Source organism: Canis lupus, chromosome 17 (genome assembly GCF_048164855.1).
Source record: "Canis lupus baileyi chromosome 17, mCanLup2.hap1, whole genome shotgun sequence".
NCBI lineage: Eukaryota > Metazoa > Chordata > Mammalia > Carnivora > Canidae > Canis > Canis lupus.
Window position 1 is genome coordinate 55,674,152 of NC_132854.1, and position 21,689 is coordinate 55,695,840.

The window sequence follows — 21,689 nt, forward strand, 5'->3', positions numbered from 1 at the left end:
TACCAGAAGAAGCCTATTATTTCTCCCCTGCAGTCTTTGATCTATCACCTTGAATTTGTTATGCCTAGTCTTCCTTTGTATTTTGTCTGTAAAATAGAAGCATACATAGCATTTCCTTCAAAATTTAAACCATTCAGAACTTTACCTAATTGCTCCCTTTGAAACACCAGACTGCCAAGACCACTTTGAGCCCTGACACCTCGTTCTCTCGCATAGCAGCCATTTACCAGTGTTCCACGAACCATGCCTTTCTGCTAAAAGTATCATTGAAAATCAGCCCTTGTTATAACCAAACCTCTGATGATTTCCTTGTGTGGTATCCACCCAATTTCTGGGCACGGTCCAGGGAAGTTTATATTTAATTATTGATGATCCCTTCTAAATCAATAATCCCTACTCATGTCAGTCCAGCAGACCATTATTTAATTCAACTATGTAATCAAACAATTTGCATGCTTTTTAATAAAGCAAGTTAAAATTAACAGGAAAGCCTAGGCAAAGATTTGGGTGCCTTTGACTTTGAACCAATTGATGCCCATACTTCAAGTTCCCCAGCACTAAATAATGCTCAGTAGGCAGTTTGATTTGCACAAAGTGGGCTCTCAATAAACAAAGCCATTGCAGCAATAAGGCAATGTTAACCTAACCCTCAAACTTTGTTTGCAGATAGATTTAAATAAAAGCATGAGCAGAAGTAATTTAAGCAAAATTTGGCTTCGGTAAGATACAAGAAGATAGACTTTTTTAAAGGATAAAATGGCTAGAAAATTTGACCTACTGATTATTTCTCCTGTCAAAAACCAAAATTCTACTTTTAAGTATATGCTGTTATAGGGGTGCCTGGCTGGCTCATTTGGTGGAGCATGTGATTCTTGATCTTGGAGTTGTGAGTTCAAGCCCTATGTTGAACATAGAGCTTACTTTAAAAAACAAAACAGGGATCCCTGGGTGGCGCAGCGGTTTAGCGCCTGCCTTTGGCCCAGGGCGCGATCCTGGAGACCCTGGATCGAATTCCACGTCGGGCTCCCGGTACATGGAGCCTGCTTCTCCCTCTGCCTGTGTCTCTGCCTCTCTCTCTCTCTCTCTCTCTCTCTGTGTGTGACTATCATAAATAAATTAAAAAAAAAATTTCAAAACAAAACAACCCCCCACACACACACACACACAAGTATATGCTATTATAGATTTGTGAATTGGTTGAGACTCTTTCAGTTGCAGAGAATAGAAATTCAACTCAAACTAGCTTAAACAAAAATAGAATTTAGTATAGGGCATGTGGATGGTGTCTGACTCTTAATTTTGGCTCAGCTCATGATCTCGGGGTCCTGGGATCGAGCCCTGCAGAGCTGCCTGTTCAGTGGAGAGTTGGCTTCTCCCTCTCCCTCTGCACCCCCCTCCCCGACCATGTTCTCTCTTGCTAGCTCTGCGCACGCTCTCTCTGGCTCTCTCTCTCAAATAAATAAGTAATCTTTAAAAAAATAAAATAACTATTTGAATTGTATTCCATCCTTATGGAAATTATCTCAGGAAAGAGATCATTTTCTTTGCAGTGGTCTCAGCACTAAAGAAAGCACGGATCCGTGGATAAGTGTTCACAGCTTCCCAGTTTTTCTCTCTCACAGGAGAACTGAGATGCCAGAGGATAAGCCTGTTGGCAGAAGACCTTGTAGTTTCAGTTCCATATTGCAGCTTTATAGATGCATTCCTTCTAGAATGTCCCAAGACAGATATTCTAATTCCATCGTATTTCTAGTACATATGGACCGATACACAATTAGCCACTGTTTATTAAAAATATTACCTTACCCATCATAATTTGCTAATAAAAAATGGTGTTAATTTGTTGTTATGAACTAGATAGGTCTCCTCCACCCTCCCCTGCAATTTAAAATCTTAATTTTCAGGGGCACCTGGGTGATTCAGGGAGTTAAAAGCATCTGCCTTCTGCTCAGGTCATGATCTCAGGGTCCTGGGATTGAGCCCCTCTACAGCCTCCCTGCTAAGTGGAGAGTCTGCTCTTCTCCTTCTGCTCCCTACCCCCACTACTCATGCTTGCTCTCTTGCTCTCTCTCAAATAAATAAAATTTTAAAAAATACACACACGTATTTTTTTTATTAAAATTCAGATTTTAATCTATTCACAGAGTTATATGACCATCACCACAAAATCAATTTTAGAACATTTTCTTTTCTTTTCAGAATATTTTTTTTTAATTTATTTATGATAGTCACACAGAGAGAGAGAGAGAGAGAGAGAGAGAGAGAGAGAGAGGCAGAGACATAGGCAGAGGGAGAAGCAGGCTCCATGCACTGGGAGCCCGATGTGGGATTCGATCCCGGATCTCCAGGATCGCGCCCTGGGCCAAAGGCAGGCGCCAAACCGCTGCGCCACCCAGGGATCCCTTTAGAACATTTTCTTAAAGAAACTCTATACCTATTAGCAGTTACTTCCCCTTCCCCAACATCTACCCTAGGCAAACACTGATTTTTTTTTTTTTTTTTAAGATTTCATTTGTTTATTCATGAGAAACACACACACACAGAGGTAGAGATATAGGCAGAGGGAGAAGCAGGCCCCATGCAGGGAGCCCGGTATGGGACTTGATCCCGGGGCCTCCAGGATCATGCCAAGTCAAAGGCAGATGCTTAACCACTGAGCCACCCAGGCGTCCTGGCAAACACTAATTTACTTTACTTTCTATCTGTGAAGATTTGCCTACTCTGGACATTTCATATACCTAGGAGCATAAAATATGTGATCTCTTATGACTAGGAGATTCTTTTCATCTAGGTATAATATTTTCAGATTTCATCCACATTGTGGCACCTATAGTATTTCATCACTTTTTATTACCAACTAGTATACTGTTATAGAGATACACAGCATTTTGTTTATGCATTCACTCACGGATGGACATTTGAGTTATTTCTGCTTTTTGGCTATTTTGAATAAAGCTGCTGTAAACATCTCTGTACAGGTTTTTATGTGAGCATAGTTTTTTATTTCTCTTTCGAGTGGAATTGCTCAGTCACTTCATAACTGTTTAACCTGAGGAACTAACTGCCAGATTGTCATCAATCCTTTTTTAATCCTTAGCCACCAAGAGCTTTTATCTACTGTTGCTCTAAGGTAAAACTTTACTCTCTGTTCCAGATATTTTAAGGATGGATAATATATTTCATCATTGGGAGTGCTAGCTAATTTACTGAAAATTCTCTTTTGGTAAAATATATACCTATGATCTCTGTGGTTGCCATTTAATTTTCTAGCAGTATTTTCAAATAGACTAATAACTATACCAATTAATATCTTTTTATTTTTTGTACATTTGAAACTATGCTTCATACCTTCTGCAGTAATAGATGGTTGCTATGGTTCTAAATGTAAGAATTCATATTTAAATTCCTTTTTGTTGAATTTTGTTGATTTTTCTATTTTATTTTCAAAATTTTTTACTTAAATTCAATTTAACATAATTGTATTATCAGTTTGAGGTAAAATTCAGTGATTCATCAGTTCCATACAATGCCCAGTGCTCATTACTTCAAGTGCCCTCTGTAATGCCCATCACCCAGTTACCCCATCCCCCAGCCACCTCCCTTCTGACAACCCTGTTTGTTCCCTATAATTAAGAATCTTTAAAAAAAAAACACCTCTCATGGCTTCTCTCCGTCTGTTTTCATTTTATTTTTCCTTCCCTTCCCCTATGTTCATCTGAAAAGGATTTTAGGTTTTGCTACTGTTAAGTTTTGGACATTTCTGATTGTATTAACAGTTTGAACATGAATTATGTATGTATATACACTTTCCTAGTTGGAAGCCATCGTATCTCAACCTTGGAACATTTTGCAGTATTCCAAGGTTAAGTTATGGTTAGCATACAAATAAATACAGTTTAGAAAGCACATCTTTAAACAAATAATTTAAAGTTTGGGCCCAAAGGAGATAAACTTTGTTCATGTGATATATGCAAACAGGACTCACTTGCCAGTGCTAGGCAGATAGAGTGTTACTAAGAGTGAGATGATAGACCACCAGCACACAGATACTTATACAGTAATAAATTGCTCTTCTAGAATTTGGATTAAGCCATAAGATAGGGCTTGTGCTTTGACCACTATACTACCTATCATTTCTTCTCAGAGTTTTACAAAGGGAGGAGAGCAACCTGTGTGAGCGGAGAGGATACAGGGGGCAGGGTCTAGTAGGAAAATGGGGGTGAAGCCAGAAGAAAAAGAGGATAAAAATACTGACATGGCCCATGTCCTAGAGAATCCCCAACGTCCTCTTCCCTATCCTGTTTGCAGTTTTCTCAAAGGAGTGAAAACATATGTTGCCTTTGTTAGCAGCTTATGCGTAATGTGTACTTTGTTTTTTTAATGAAAGAATTTTGTGCCTTGGAGCCACTAACATTTTTATCAGTAAGTCTTCTATTTTAATCACACAAATAATTTGAAATAATATTTTGAAATTATACATACCTAATAATGCCCTTCTTGCCTTGGATCATTTTATAAAAAGCATAGAAGGGGGATCCCTGGGTGGCTCAGCAGTTTAGCGCCTGCCTTTGGCCCAGGACATGATCTTGGAGTCCCGGGATCGAGTCCCATGTCGGGCTCCCTGCATGGAGCCTGCTTCTCCCTCTGCCTGTGTCTGTGCCCCTCTCTCTCTCTCTCTCTCTCTCTCTCTGTGTGTGTCTCTCACGAATAAATAAGTAAAATCTTTAAAAAAAAAAATTTTTTTTTTTTTTTTTTAATTTTAAGAAGCATGGAAGGACTTCCCTTTGGTGACTAGCATTAACCAGTGCCATCTTTGCTATGGATTGCATATTGTTTATTCAGTCTAACCTTTCTGGGCAGATTTTGTGACTAGACGTCTAATAGGGTCATATTATTTGCTCACTTAAAACATTAATACTTGGTGATCAGCTCTTTGTCAAAGATACATGTTTTTGACCAATTTCTAGGAATTTAGACATAGTAAATTTATTACATATATATATAGTGCTTAACTGAAATTCCTGGTTTGGGGCAGCCTGGGTGGCTCAGCGGTTTAGCGCCGTCTTCAGTCCAGGGCCTGATTCTGGAGACCTGGGATCGAGTCCCACATCCGGCTCCCTGCATGGAGCCTGCTTCTCCCTCTGCCTGTGTCTCTGCCTCTCTCTCTCTCTCTCTCTCTCTCTCTCTCTGTCTCTCATGAAAAAATAAATAAAATCTTTAAAAAAAAAAATGAAATTCCTGGTTTGAGAATTGGTTAGCATAGCAGTAGAGAAAAAGATGATATGAGAAATGGTGGGGGTGGAGGGAGGGAAGGAATGAAGGAGAAAGAGAAAGACTGCAGTAGTAGGCTAGTGTGCCTTGCAACTCTACATAGACTTGTCATGATTTGTGGATCGGGGGTGTTAGGAATTTGATCTGTGGATTTCTGGCTTTTGGGCCACCACAGTGTTATCTTGACCCACAAATGTGCAAATCACATCCTAATCACTTCACCTGTTTGGTCCAGTATTTGCTTTGCCTTTTCCTTCCAAAGAAGCAGTAATGTTCTATCCCTTTTTTCTCTGCAGTTCAGACTTGCTGTAAATACTCTCCCACACATCCCTTTGATGAAGGGTTGCTGGACCTGAGCCAGTTTATTTCAGATCTTGTTCTGCAGCACTGCACATAGCAGTAATGAGAAATCTCTCCAATCCTGTGTCACATAAAGGTGATCTACTGAGTTCTAGAATCCTTTATTTAAAATGCAGGTGGTCAAGCAAAAGATGAAATTGGAAAGTCAGTGTTTAGTATGAGAGGAGAAGAACTAGTATCTCCTGATCTCTGCACAGAATTGCTGTTCAATTCAAAGGATGAACTATACATCCTCCAAACCTCAGATCACGACTCCAGCTGGGTTAAGTGCCCCTTCTCAGTGTTCCCATAATATCCTGTGTATATTGTCCTTATCACTGCGCTTTATGATTGCCTGCTTCTGTGCCTTTGCCTCCCACTCACATGCCCTAATCTTAAGCTGTAAACTCTTGAGGATGAAGATGGACTGTGTTGCTACTCCACCTGGCCCATTGTAGGTTCTAAAATAAATATTTGGGAATATATGAATTTTTATAAAAGGAAAGTTAGATTACCAATTCATCTTCAATCCTGTTAGAATCTTTAAAATCTTTCCCTCAGCTGGTTTTGTCCCCAACAATATTTTATCACTATAATACAAACTCTTAGTAATGAATGTCATTCAAAATCAGGTAATACAGTTTAATCAGTCAACTTGTATTTCTCAAACTGAGTCACTGCCCTATAACTTAATTAGAGCCTGAGTTCTTAAAATGAAAAGAACTAGAGTTTGAGTAGTTTAGTCCTGTGGACCTTTTAAGTGATCTTACCTCAAAGCACCTCCCCCAACAAATCCCCTTAGTTCCCTTGTTTATTTGTCAACATACCCTGTCTTTTCAGTGTAAGTCCCTAAGAGTCTGTGATGTGCAGGCAGCCGCTGTAATAGGAGCACGTGTTTGATGGAAGAGAGGCATGTGAGTCGAGGGTTATAATGTAGATTGAGGGCTATCATTGAAGTACATACAGTGTGAAATGTAAATCTAAGAGATAGGACAGTTAGGGAAAATTGGTCTGAGAAAGTGACATTCATGCAGTCTTCAAGGGTGAGGTGTCCTGATTTGAGGGAAGGGGTTAAGTATGACAGGGAAAGGGAACAGTGTATGGAGAAAACTAGAAGCATGTAGAAACACAGAAATGACAAGTATGTGTTCAGGGAGTTCTTAGAAGATGAGGCCAAGGGGAAAAGGCAGGCTTGAATGGATGCCTGGGAAGAAGAAGTTTGGAATTTAACCTGTAGGCCCAAAGGGAAGTCATTAAAATTTTTTCAACAGAGGAATGACATGATCTCACTATTCCCTGTGTCTTTCCTTCAGGGATTTTTGTGACCTGTGTTTCGCTTTCATTACTGTTATTTTCTCTACTAATGAGTTGTACCAAGTTAATTCATTTGGTTAGAGTAAAATGGCTCCAGATTGCAGTTTGGAACATTCTAAAACTCGAGAAATGTACTCTTCCCCACCTGCCACCAAAAAAGAATTCCGTACCATGGCTAGATATCGTGACCTTAATCCCATCTGGTTACCTGACAGATTGACAGACTGCCTATCTCATTCTGTTCTGATTGTTGAAAAAAAGAGTGACTTTTCATTAAGAAAACAAAATATTCCATAGCCTTCTACTAATTTAACAAAATGAGTGTGGGCTACACACGAAAGCAACTGAATTCGTACGCTTGAGACTTTCTTACTATTTTGTGTTTAACCCTTTTGAGGCTTTTCGTGTTCTGTATCTGGATTATGAATAGGCATGCTAGGCTTGAGGTCAAGAGAGCTTCTGTCTCACAACCACCGTGCTCCCAGAGATTGCTCTTTTCAGTTTTGACCCAGAGCAGCCAGTTATTTGATTGTTTGTGCACAGGTTCATAGCCAGCTTCACAATAAATGGTTCTTTGGAATTTTACAAAGATGTCATTGTTGGCGTCTAAACTGAAAATCTTTTGTCCCCAGCACATCTTTTTCCCTTAATGAACACTGTTTAATTAGAAAGTAGCTTATGAACAGTGTCCCATTTTTAAAATGTGATTTGAAGCAGCAGATAGCAGATGTGCATATTACCTGGATGTCTCAAGCCTTTATGCTTACTCATTGGCACAGATCCCTTAGTGAAGGCAACTGGAGAAAGGTGTGGGAGGCAAGCAGCCTTCTTCCTGGGAAACCCAGGCCTCATTTGATTCATTGCTGCCACCTGCTGGGCCCTGGCTGCTGAAATGGGAAGGCCACACTAGTAGTCCAGCTAAGCCAACCAGGGCCATGTAAGGAACTCTCTGTAGTTCCAGTGCTAATCAGCTGTTGTTTCTGGGTGACAGCCCACCCCTAAATGAAAGGATCTTCTAAACAGTATTTATACCAGTCGGTAAAAGGTGGTATTCGATTGTGTGTTCATTAACACAGAATCCCCAATGACTGTGAGGCTCAGAGAGTTAAGCAATACTTCAAGGACTCAAGATCCTAGAGTATTTGAGCTGAACGAACCTTTAAAGCAGATACCTGGGAGCTTGAGTGTAGTTAAATCAGAGTCTCCTAGAGGCTTGTGAAAATGCAGATTCCCAGGCTTGGCCACAGAGATTTTGATTCACTAGGCCTAAGATGAGACTTATTTTTTTTTAAAGATTTTATTTATTTATTCATGAGAGACACACACACAGAGAGAGAGAGAGAGAGGTAGAGACACAGGCAGAGGGAGAAGCAGGCTCCATGCAGGGAGCCTGATGTGGGACTCGATCCTGGGTCTCCAGGATCACACCCTGGGCCGAAGGTGGCACTAAATCGCTGAGCCACCCAGGGATCCCCAAGATGAGACTTATTTAACAAGTTTCCCATGAGGTTCTGAGGCAGGTAGTCCAGCCCCAAGAAGAGCACTGCCTTAAATATCTTCGTAAGAGCTTCTCAGTCATTTTTCTAATCAGTGCCTCATTTCAGCGCACTGAGATGCACTTTCTTATTACAAGCACTTTTATTACAGTGCCTTGTAATAAAAAAAAAAAAATATTACATCTTCTTTCTATCAACAGGGTGAGTCACTAGTAATATAACTGGTTCTTTGAAGCATATACACAAAATGTTACTGGATTGGTTCTGCAAGGGAGAAAAAAAACACTTTTTTAAAGATTTTATTTATTCATTGCGAGAATGAGTCACAAGTGGGGGGAGGGGCAAAGGGAGAAGCAGACTCCCCACTGAGCAGTGACACCCTCCCAATGTGGGGCTTGATCCCAGAACCCCAAGATCATGACCTGAGCCGAAAGCGGACGCTTAACCAACTGAGCCATCCAGGTGCCCCAGAAAACACTTTTAAATAATTAACTTTTCTGTCTCCAAGAAGGAAGTACTATAATTTATATTAGTTTATACTGGAATGCTTTTTGGCCTTGGGCGTTGGCAAGTAAAGGTAGGGTTTTATAATTATATTTATCACAGCCATCATTTCCCTGAATACAGGGAATCACTTGGTTAATGTGTATTGAGTTTTCAGGGACCTAAAATAACATAAAACAGAGTTGTTCCCTATGTCATTGGTCACTTCTCTCCTTTGGAGGAATCAAGCATGAGAATACTGTAGGCCCCATGGCTTTTAGCATGTCTTATCATCACTTCTTTTTCCTTACTCTGTCTTGGCAAGCTTGGTCAAGATAAGAACAATACTAAACACGAATAATAACTTTCCTTATTGCACAGGAAAAACAAGTGGCCTGAGAGCAAATTTTTGAAAAGTCACCATAGAATTGAGAATTCTGGATGCCTATCATGTACTTGCTTTCTAGAATATTGTCATCCCCAAAACTTTATTTTTTATGTATAAAAATATTTATGCTACTGCTTCTGAAATGACTGGCTCTAATCCAATAACAAGAGAAATCTTGTTGAGCTTTCAAGATCATGATTTTTATTACTTGTGAATGTGGTTTGGTGTATGGTTTAATTTAAATTTTGTTTCCTGCCTTCATAGTCTTATCTTGGGTTGTTTTTATTTTTTTTTTAGGGGTACCTGAAGGAAATCTTAAAAGAAATTGGTGTTCAGAATGTAAAAGGGACGCACAAAAACACATGGGAGCTGAAGCCAGAGTATAGACATTATCAAGGAGAAGAAAAGAGTGATTAAGGAGACTCTAAGCCAGCATGCTAATGGAACAGCTAAAGGGTGATGCTAAAGAAACACCACTGAGACTCAAATACTTGAGTACCATCTATTATAGGGGTAAAATGACTGGAACTTTAATTTCCCTAGGTGAATTTTTTAAACAGTAATTCTTGTAAAGTACTTAAGTTTTTTGAGGAAAAAAACTTATTTATAGGCTTATATTAAACTAGATTATTCAGAATGGGGTAGGGGTTGGGGGTGTTAAGGTTTTTCTTTTTAAATATTAACTTTTAAAATGTAAAATTAGGAAATGTTTTCTAAATGAGGACTCTCTGTCCTTGTTTTATCTCTGAGGATCTGAGGTAATACAAATCTGAAGGGAATGACAAAGCAAGAAAAAAGTAGTCAACTACAGAAAGTCTTACAAGGAATAAAAAGCCAAAGTTCCTTATTCTGATATTGTCAAAGAACAAAGCCGTCTTTATTTATTTATTTTTACAGGTGATCATGTTTCATATTCACACCCCTTAATAAAAAAGAGCATTTTATGTTTGTACCTATGACAGTAATTTTCATCATTAGCTTGCATACTTAACCCTAGTGTAATGACATGAGGAATGGAAAAAATCTTGGCCAATGAGTATTTCTTTTATTTGCTTTTATTTTTTTTTTTTTAAGATTTATTTAAGTAATCTCTACACCCAACATGGGACTTGAACTCACCACCCTACAATCAAGAGTTGTATGCTCTACAGACTGAGCCAACCAGGCACCCCTCTTTTATTTACTTTTAAAAGAATTAGAAGTTAAATATTTTTCTAATAATTCAAGGTATGTCTTTCCCATCAAGATTATAAGCTTCTCAGAAACTGGCTTTGCTCCAGAATTTTATTGCATACTCAGCTGGCAGGTATTGACTTCTGACAAATGATGTTGACAAACTAAAAGAGGATTGCGGGGGTGAGGCTGATAATGTGTCAGGCAGTCACAAAAAGAAACATACAAACAAGACCACCAAAACAAAAGAAGCTTTAACAAACTCAAGAAAAAGCTGCTTTTTATTCATTAATTTTGTCGGCTGTTTCTGTATGTTTGCAACCAAGAAGTAGCAAATGCGAAACATTTAAGAAAATGCTATATAATTAAAGCAAATCAAAGGGAAAAAAACTATCCATTGAGATAAATATTTTTCTGTATTTTGGGGTTTTTTTAGCAGGAAAACACCAACATGCTGAGGTTGAGTAATACTGGGCTGAGAAAATGTTGAATCTTTGCATCCCCACTGTAAAATAAAATTCTGATGAGGGAGGGTGGTCTTATTCTACTTTGTTCTGGTGCAGGAACCAAATGTCTCCCCCTTATGTTCCAGTTTCTGATTGAGACTCGGTGTCAGGAAGCAGATGGATAATGGTGTGACAAATCTGTATAGAACTGAGAATTCTGGATACCTGTCATGGGGTTGGTTCATAGCATGTATCTTCCTCCAAATCTTCTCTATTGTTGTTGTTTGGTCCTGCCCTGAAGCAGACTTCTATGTCCTCTACTTCTGTCTTTTGTTTTTATGGTGGCAGTGCCTGCCAGATTGAGCTTTGTAGCTGCTGGTAGAACTTCCAGGGCAGAGTTGTGTCTCATCTGAAGCCCTGCTCTGGTATTTCTGCAAATCTGGTTTCTTCAGCTTATTTTAGTTCTCTTTTACCTCATCACACCTGACAGTATCTGCTCGAGTCTCTCTTTTTTTTTTTTTTTCTGCTCGAGTCTCTTAAACACTTGTTATCTGTTCAGTGGCATAGCTAATCTAGGCGGTACCACTCTGGACTAGTTTTTTTGGAACTGCTCTCATATTTAATACTAAAATAGGCTACTGATAATGGAGGAGACTGACTCTGGTTCCTGTATTCTTTTATTCCAGAATGCTCTTGCTCTATAAACATGCTTTCGATAGCCAACAATCAGGAAGTAGGAGTCCTAAGCCCTTATCACCACTGTGAGATTGGGAGAGGGGAAAGCTAGTAAGAGAGAGACACATCTGGTAAGAGGTCACACCATAAGAGTGCAGGAGGGCCGTGTTTCATAGGTGACTTAGTTAAACTCAGCTAGTATACACACTTATAGGATGTTTTAACCAACAAACTGTAGTAAATATATTATGATTGCTGGGCATTGGAAACATTTGAAATTACATGTTGCCACAGTAACTTCTAAAATGATAGATCTTAAAAAAGAAAACAGTTTTTGCTCTATTGTATTGGAAGCAGCCCTTAAGGAGTTCAGCAGAGTTGCAGTTGTTCCTAATGGTCTATGAACAAATTTTCCTTGAGGCTTATTTTCATCATTGTTGGTACTTAACAGTGAAATAAGAGTAAACACTTATTATGCCCTTATGTGCCTGACAGTGTGTTATAAATGCTCTAAAATACCTCGTTTAATCCTCAGGAATAGCTCTGAGAAATAGATAATGTCCATTTTCATAGAACCATTTCCTGCCCAACTCACTGAGTCCTGATCACTCTTTGGGGGAATTCTGCTTCCAGGCCAAAGTGAATAACCAGAGTGTACTTTTCCAGAAACCTTCCCCCTCATACATAGTTTCTCCCCTCCAGGAAAATGGTGCAGACCCCAGAAGAAGTTGTGAGAGAAAGGGGGTTTGTCTTTGGCATCCTACTTTAATGCAAACACCAAAACCTCCCTATTGAGAGGATGAAAACTGAACTCCCTCCTTTAAAGTCAAGTTCCTCTTGCTAAAATTTTAGTCCCTGCTACACTTCAAGTACCCAAGTAGGGTACTTTAGATCAGCTTCTCTTAGGCCTCGATAGGTGTTAAAGACCCCAGTGGACTATGATAGGAGCCTGGGGGCACTGGGCTTTAGGGTTGGACTTCACTTCCTGGGCACCCACCTTTCATGCCAGTACACAGGCCATTTTCCCTGGTACTTGGGTAGGAGTCCAGGAGGTGATAAGCGGGTTTTCTTTTTTCAACTCAATTTTCTTTCTGACATGAGTGCAGAGCAGTTTCCTGAGCCTAATATCTTCATGTGTAAGAGGAGGAATCAGATTGCTTTTTTTTTTTTTTAAGATTTTATTTATTTATTCATGAGAGACGGGGCGAGGGCGCTAAGACACAGGCAGAGGGAGAAGCAGGCTCCATGCAGGGAGCCTGATGAGGAACTCCAGGATTACGCCCTGGGCCAAACCGTTGAGCCACCCAGGGATCCCCAAATTTTAAGGGATTTTCTTTAAAAGAAGGTTTTCTCACAGCGTACCATATTTTTCAATGTTGAAATTTGTAATTAAAAATCTTAAGATAGGAAATTTGTATCGTTTTTGTGGGAATGTAATACACCAAAAGGCTATGTTGCTGCATTAAGCACAGTGATGTGACGAGGCCGCCGAGCACAGCGGCAGTTTATTGGCAAGTATTTACTGACCATGATTATGTCCCAGGCACTGTGGGTACTGAAGTGCTAGACATCAGAGGCGTTCACAGTCTAGTGGGAAATAGAGAATGTAGACGGATACGACGCTGTGTGGGCAGAGAAGTGTGAACTGAGTGTTGCAATCAATCAGAATATTCCAGTTAATTCATTGTGGCCATTTATGCTCTACATGGATTTCCAATTCTTAAAGCCTTTGAATGCAGTAATACATACTTAATTTTAAAACTTCTTTGAATGTAATTTAACCATTGAAAATTCCTAAAACAGAAGAGGATTTATACAAGGCTAAGGATCATTATTATGAACACATACTGTGGACGTCTGTAATACATCAATCTCGTTAATAGAAGGGTTCACTGGACTAGACCTTGGGGACACTTAGGCCTTATTTCTGGTTGCCATTCTAGTTTCTCTCCTTAAACGGAAGCCTGGAGAGCACTTTGGCAATTCATTCATTCCACAAAAACCCACTCAATACTCCCTGTGTGCCAGGCACCAGGAGCAAAGGCTGATGGGTGATTGTAATAAGTGCCTTACATGCCAGCAGTTCTCTGCCTCAGTTGCTAAATAAGCAGGAAGAATAATAGCTCTTGTTTATTGGACCCTTACTGTACGTTGGCACTGTGCTAAGCATCTGACTCCTATTACTCATTTAATCCTCATAACAACAGTAAAACATGGATCTCCTTTTGCCTGTGTTTTATAGATGTGGAACATCGGGTATTGAAAGGTTGAACCTAGCCAAGGTCATACAGGTGTCGGGGGCAGAGTCAGACTCAAATCCCAGAATAGTACTCTGCACTGCAGGCTTTTAGTTGCTATTATGTGTGTTAAGTGTACTTTTATGGGTGCATGCTGCTGATTGCCCTCAGCTGTAATTCACCTGTCTCCCATTTGATTTTTTTGTAGTTTGTATTATTTGTTATTAATATTACGGAGTCGTGATTGACCTACCAATGGGCAAGCAAAGTCTCGTGAGTTCGCTTTCTTGAATCCAAAGAGTCGATTCTAGATTCTGAGTTGTTTTGCCTTGAGAGATTTAGTTTCCAATTTTTTTTGAGGTTCTGGAGTTTCTTACAGAATGATGTTCCTTTTTCTTTGCTCTAGATTCAGATGAGGTATTTCCCAAGATTGACTGCAGATGGCCGATGTACTTGATTTACTTAATTCTAGACCACTCCAGCTTATGAGAAAGTTGGTGATTTGGCCAGGCCCAGTTGAGTGTCTCTGCCATGGATGGCCCAGTAAACACGAAGGAGGTCCATCAGTTTGGGACTGCCAAGTAATGGGGATCCAGAGCTCAATATGAACAGGTCCTTGCTTTTATTTTTTATTTTTTAAAGATTTTATTTATTTATTCGTGAGAAACAGAGAGAGGAGCGGGCAGAGACACAGGCAGAGGGAGAAGCAGGCTCCATGCAGGGAGCCTGACATGGGACTCGATCCTGGGTCTCCAGGATCAGGCCCTGGACTGAAGGTGGCGCTAAACCGCTGATCCACGCGGGCTGCCCAGGTCCTTGCTTTTAGAGCCTCACAGTATTGAAGAAAACTTGGAAGGAAACAAACAGCAACATAGTGTATTAAATGCAGCAATAGAAGTACATGGAAGAATGTTTTAAGAGCTGCATGGATTCAAAGCAGGTCATTTAGAGCAGGTTATTTGCTTGTGTGCCTGGTAGTTCCCTCCTCTGTGAAGTAAATAAAAATAAGTATCTACCCCCAGAATTATGGTGGAAGTTAAATGAGTCAGTATATCAGCACTGTATTGAAGCCTGTGGAATAGAATCGTCCCCATTCTTGGTTATGCTGTAGTGTGAAAGAATTGCTGGCTCTCTGTTGCACAGCCAACTTTGTGCCATTCTGCTGTTGCTGTACGGAGTTAAGGAATGTAATAATATTTTTAAAAATGAGTCAATATATGGCACTTAGGACACTGTGACATGTAGAAAGTACTCTTATCATATTCAAAATATATAAAATATGGAAGTAGCACAGAGAATGAGATCATTTACATCTTTGGGGAGACAGGAAAGCCTTCCCAGAGTACTTCCTGAAGTGGGTTTTGAAAGGGTCTGGGAGTTCAGTAAGATTCAGGGGGCAGGAAGTACAGAAAGAACAGGTGCATCGGTGTTACTCCACAAGGTGGTAGGAGTGAGAACCCACACACACCTTCAGTACTCAGATTCAGCTTGGTATAGTATAGAAGTGTGGCTTGACATGTTGAGTCCTATCTTGGCCTGATAGAAGAATGTGGAGGGCAAGCGATCTCTGCCTGGGACCAGGTGGAATGGATGAGCAGCTAGACAGGACTACTCTCCTTCAGTCGTACACTCAAGTTCAAAAATATGCAAACAACCTAATTGCTCCCTTATTTGCAGCATGCTCTTCCACTTTGATTCGTCCCTGAACACATTTCTTTAATATAGTCCCAATTGAAGTGACAGTGGAAACCAGCCTTCGTGAATTACATATTAGAAGTTTGAAGTCCCAATCCTTTATCCTCCCACCCCTGCAGCCTAATTAATAAAGACAAATAGGGAGCAGGAGCTAAGTGGGGTCAGATGCACTTCACTAATGAAGGCCCAGTAACTCCTCACCTAAGTAAGAGCTGAGGCTGAAGACAGAGTTCTTTATCCTTTTTCTCAGTGATGACTGGTTGGCCACTGTGATGCGCGGTTGGCCTGACTTACATTTGCAGGTAAAAAATCTGGAAGAGCTGAAAGAAGGCATCCAAATGGCCAACAGGTACATAAAAGATACTAAACATCACTAATCGTCAAGGAAATGCAAATCAAAATGACAAGAAAATACCGCCTCACACCTGTTAGAATAGCTAAGCTCAAGAAGACAAGAAGAGATAACAAGCCTTGGCAAGGCTGTGAGGCAAAGGGAACCCTCATACACTATATTGGTGGTAATGCAGTTGTTTCAGTCATTATGAAAAACAATAGGGAGTTTCCTCCAAAAATTAAAAATAGATATACTTATTCCACTTACGGATATATACCCAAAGAAATGAAAACAGGCTATCAAGGCTGTATATGCATGCCCATTTTAAATAAATAATTTTTTTAAAACAGGAATATTGTTGAGCCGTGAAAAAGAAGAAAATCCTGCCATGTGTGGACCTTGAAGGAATTCTGCTAAGTGAGATCAGAGAAAGACAAATAGTCTGAAATGTGGAATTCACTTTTATGTGGAGTCAAAACCAAATTCATAAAAGCAGAGAGTAACATGGCAGTCCCTGGGACTGGGGGCAGTGGAGGGTGGAAGAGATGTTTAAGGGTACAAATTTACAAGTAGTGTTAAATAAGTCCTAGAGGTAATGCACAGTGTAGTGAATGTAGACAAAAAGATTATAATGATCACATTTGCTAAGACACTAAATCATAACCCAACCACAAAAATGGACTAATTTTGTGTGCAAGAGGTGCCAACTATTAAAATCACAGTCATCTGACAATAGATAAATGTATCAGATGGACATGTATACCTAAAATAACACGATGTTGGGATCCCTGGGTGGCGCAGCGGTTTGGCGCCTGCCTTTGGCCCAGGGCGCGATCCTGGAGACCCGGGATCGAATCCCACATCAGGCTCCCGGTGCATGGAGCCTGCTTCTCCCTCTGCCTATGTCTCTGCCTCTCTCTCTCTGTCTCTCTGTGACTATCATAAATAAACAAAAATTTAAAAAAAAATTTAAAAAAAAAATAAAAAATAAAATAACACGATGTTAGATGTCAAATATATTGCAGTTACTAAAATTTGTCAAATGGGAAGCTCCAAAGAGATACCAGGGTAGCATGAAACTACTGATAGCACTTCAGAAACAATGATCTCTCATCAGTGATGTTGAAAGGAAACCTTTTTAAAAAATCCTACAGAAGAGGAGCACGTCCGTGGCTCAGTTAAACATCTGCCTCCGGCTCAGGTTATGATTCCAGGAGCCCTGGGATCAAGCCCCACATCAGGTTCTGCTTAGCAGGGAGTCTGTTTCTCCTTCTCCCCCGTGCTAACACTTCATTTTTTTCCCTCTCTCTCTTTCTCTTTCTCTCTCTCTCTCTTTCTCTCTGAAATAGACCTTTAAAAATAAAAATCGTACAGAAGAGAAAATATAAAACATTAGAAGGACTTGATCTAAACTGTATGAAGATCTCTCAAAGTTCAATAACAGAACAAAAAGCCCGTTTAAAAATGGACAGTAGGGGCTCCTGGGTGGCTCAGCAGTTGAGTGTCTGCTTTGGGCCCGGGTTATGGTCCTGGGGTTGAGTCCCGCATCGGGCTCCCCAGAGGGAGCCTGCTTCTCCCTCTGCTTGTGTTTCTGCCTCTATGTGTCTCATGAATAAATAAAATCTTTTAAAAAATTAAAAATGAACAGCAGATGTACACATACACCCCATCCAGAGGATATGGATGGTCAATTAAGCACAGAAAAGCTACTCAACATCACTGGTTGAGAGACCTGCAAATAAAACCACAAGATAATGTTGTATACCTATCAAGAGGGCTGCAGTTTCCAAGGCCTGACAGTCCCAAGTGGTGATGAACATGCAAAACAACTAGAGCTCTCTAACATTGTTCATGGAGGTGCAAAATCACACAGGTACATTGACAACCAGTTGGGCAGCTTTTTGTAAACTTAAACATACCGGGATCCCTGGGTGGCGCAGCGGTTTGGCGCCTGCCTTTGGCCCAGAGCACGATCCTGGAGACCCAGGATCGAATCCCACATCGGGCTCCCGGTGCATGGAGTCTGCTTCTCCCTCTGCCTGTGTCTCTGCCTCTCTCTCTCTCTCTCTCTGTGACTATCATAAATAAATAAAAAAAAATTTAAAAAAAAAAAAAAAAAAAAAAAAAACATACCACCATACAACCCAGCAATCCCACCCCTAAGTATTTGCCCCAGAGAAGTGAAAATCATCCGTGCACACACAAAACCCTGTACACAGGTGTCTATAGCAGCTTTACCCTAATAGCCAAAAACTGGAAGAAACAGCCACCCACCCACCCCCCGCCAGATGTCCACCAGCTTGTGACCAGATAAAACAGATGGGGTGCAGGCCTGTGCCGGAATGCTACTCAGCAATGAGGACAGAGGGCCTGCCGCTACAGCTGTGTGGTGAATCGCGTCTGCGCTGTGCCGAGTGAAAGGAGCCAGGCTCCCAGGGCTACATACAGTATGCTTCCATCTCTAGGACATTACAGAAATAGCAAAACTAGACGGCCAACAACCCAGGTCAGTGTTTGCCTGGGGCTGAACGTGTGCAGAGGGACTGATGATGGACACCAGGGAAGGTCTTAGTGATGGCAGTCCTGACTGTGGTGGTGGTTACAGAACTGTGGGTGTTGAAACCTAACCTGCACATTTAAAAGGGTGACTTCGGGGCAGCTGGGTGATTCCATTGATTAAGTGGCCAGCTCTTGATTTCAGAGTCCAGAGTGCTAACCATTACACTATGGAACCCAGCTCTTGATTTCAGATTATGATCTCACAGTCGTATGATCGAGACCTACACTAGGCTTCGCACTCAGTGGGGAGTCAGCTTGAGGAGTCTCCCTCTCCTTCCAGCTCACACTTGTGATCTCTCTCTGTCTCAAATCTTAAAAAAAAATAACTTCTGCATGTGAAGTATATGCCAATGAACCTAGCTTAAAAAATTAAATAGAGGCCACAGTAACTTCTTGCAAGGTACATCTATGAAAGCAAAGGAAACAAAAGCGAAAATGAACTATTGGTACTAAATCAGGATAAAAAGCTTCTGCACAGCAAAAGAAACAGTCAACAAAACTAAAAGACAACGTACAGAATGGGGGAAGATATTTGCAAATAACCTATCAGATAAAGGGCTAGCATCCAAGATCTAAAAAGAACTTATTAAACTCAATACCCAAGAAACAATCCATTCATGAAATGGGCAAAAGACATGAATAGAAATTTCACAGAAGAAGACATAGACATGGCCAACAGACACATGAGAAAATGCTCTGCATCACTGGCCGTCAGGGAAATACAAATCAAAACCACAATGAGATCCCACCTCACACCAGTGAGAATGGGGAAAATTAACAAGACAGGAAACAACACATGTTGGAGAGGATGTGGAGAAAGGGGAACCCTCTTACACTGTTGGTGGGAATGTGACCTGGTGCAGCCACTCTGGAAAACTGTGTGGAGGTTCCTCAAAGAGGTAAAAATAGACCTGCCCTACGACCCCGCAATTGCACTGCTGGGGATTTACTCCAAAGATACAGATGCAGTGAAACGCCAGGACACCTGCACCCCAATGTTCACAGCAGCAGTGTCCACGATAGCCACACTATGGAAGAAGCCTCGGTGTCCATCGACAGATGATGGATAAAGAAGCTGTGGTCTATGTATACAGTGGAATATTCCTCAGCCATTAGAAACGACAAGTACCCAGCATTTGCTTCAACGTGGATGAACTGGAGGGTATGATGCTGAGTGAAGTAAGTCAATCAGAGAAGGACGATCATTATATGGTTTCACTCATACGGGGAACATAAATAGTGAAAGGGATTATAAGGGAAAGGAGGGGAACTGAGTGGGAAAAATTAGGGAGACAAACCATGAGAGATTCCTAACTCTGGAAAACAAAGGGTTGTGGAAGGGGAGGTGGGTGGGGGGATGGGGTAGCTGGGTGACAGGCACTGAGGGGGCAGTTGATGGGATGAGCACTAGGTGTTCTATATGTTGGCAAGTCGAACTTCAATAAAAAGTAGAATGAACATGGAAACATGTCTAACGGGGAAATGGTAAATAAACTATGACTCATCTATATTATGGAATGTCTGCAACAGTTAAATATTGGATGAATATATTGACTGGGAAGGGTTCATTAAGTATAAAAAGTTTCAAAACTTAATAGTAAGGTCCTATTTATATTAATAAAAGCAAAATACATTTTTTTAAGTAGGCCCCACACCCAATATGGGGCTTGAACTCACAACCTTGAGACCAATAGTTGCATGCTCTATCTACTTCATGGTCATGAACAGTCTTGTGCTCTTTTAACGCCTAGAAGATACCTAATCATTGTTGTCAGATGTAACAGTGGCAGGACCAGGGTGAAGAGATTTCCGGTGATCTAGGATTGAGAATGAGGGGTGCCTGGGTGGCTCAGTTAAGCATCTGCCTTCAGCTCAGGTCATGATCTCAGGGTCCTGGTCAAGTCGAGTCGAGCTCCCTGCTCAGGGGGAACCTGCTTCTCCCTCTGCCCCTCCTCCTGCTCATGTGCATGCACTCTCTCTCAAAGAAATAAAATCTTAAAAAAAAAAAGTGCGCTCTACCTACTGAGCCACCTGGGTACTCCCCCCGCAAAATATGTATTTCTACATGAGCACATACCTCTGTAAGCACACAGGAAAACATTAGGAAACGCACCAATCTTTTCATAGTGCTCCATCTAGGGAGACTAGGATAGGGAGGCAAGGCAAGGTGGGATTTGTCCTTATGTGTATATTTTTACAATGACAGTATGTCAGCAATTTGTATAGCACAGATGTGAAATATGTCATATATATGTGTATATGCAAAGCCCAAAGGGAGAGCATACCTTTTATGACGTCAAGGCCACTCCAAAGATACATACCGCTCTAGCTCTACCCCCTGGGTGTTAGTTGTGGAAAAACCGTCCTGCCATCAAGGAGGACCCTCTCCCTAGAAGACTGTAGAAGAGGATCGACTGCATCAGACCGTATTGAATTTCACCCTGCTGCATCCTAGGCGCCACCCTAGGTGCTGGGGTCGGGCGGCTGCCAGGGGAGACTCGGGCTTCCAGTGCTGCCCAGCCCAGGAGTCTGCAGGATGCTCTCATCAGGGAAAGGTGGGAGGCCGGTCAGGGCCTGCCAACCTGCTCTGTTCCCTGACAATTCTCCAAGCGTTAAGGGAGGAGGTACATTCCATCTCCAAGAGCGAAGAGCTAGAGGCCTTGAATTAAATCCATTGGGAGAGGGTCCCCGAAAAGCCAACAATGGACTGAGTCATTAATACGCCCACAGCATATTCGAGAAGTGTCCCTGAGGGATGAGAAACCCATCGCCGATTTGCTAAATCTTTGAAAAGGCAAGTTTGAACAATGATTTCCTACTGTAACCGGGGAGGTAAGGGATCTATTTTTTAAAGCAGAGAAAACCAAGGTGGGTTCTTAACTGTGTCACAGTGGCGCTGCGGTCAGAACTCAAGGCAGCTTGAGCTGCAGCTTTTGCTAATGGTGCTGCCTCCCAACATGCCCGGTCGCAGCCTCCTGCCCTTGGACGAGGAGTCTTCCTCCTCATGGAGCCACGATCCGGGAAGAGAGCCAGTGTGCCTTTCTCTTGCCGTGTGCTCTGCCGGATGTGGGCCGGCCCTGCGCTGAGCTCGGGCAGACGGACCTGTTCAGTGGCAGCTTCTGAAGGTGGGGAGTCCTTATTCGATTAAACCTATCAAACCTTAGCCTGCAAACTTAGTACGGGGAAGCGAGGGCACCCCTGCATGCAGTTGCAGGTGAATACCAAGTAACCGACTGAGAAAAGACAAAAAAGAAAAACAGGATTCTTTTAAATCGCATC

General features: G+C 41.3%; 1 protein-coding gene and 1 non-coding gene across 2 annotated transcripts in view; both read left to right on the forward strand.

Annotated features, from left to right (window-relative positions):
• The window catches only part of GTF2F2 (general transcription factor IIF subunit 2), a 147,446-nt gene extending 137,203 nt beyond the window's left edge, over positions 1-10,243 (forward strand). The window contains exon 8 of the mRNA XM_072783018.1: positions 9,589-10,243. Within this exon, the coding sequence (XP_072639119.1) occupies positions 9,589-9,708 (120 nt within the window). The 3' untranslated portion in view covers positions 9,709-10,243. The remainder of the gene's footprint in view (positions 1-9,588) is intronic.
• A 4,634-nt stretch (positions 10,244-14,877) lies between these two features.
• Positions 14,878-15,013, forward strand: LOC140608457 (small nucleolar RNA SNORA46). The gene has a single exon (XR_012010495.1). It is a non-coding gene; the product is annotated as a small nucleolar RNA SNORA46 (small nucleolar RNA).
• The last annotated feature ends 6,676 nt before the right edge of the window (positions 15,014-21,689 follow it).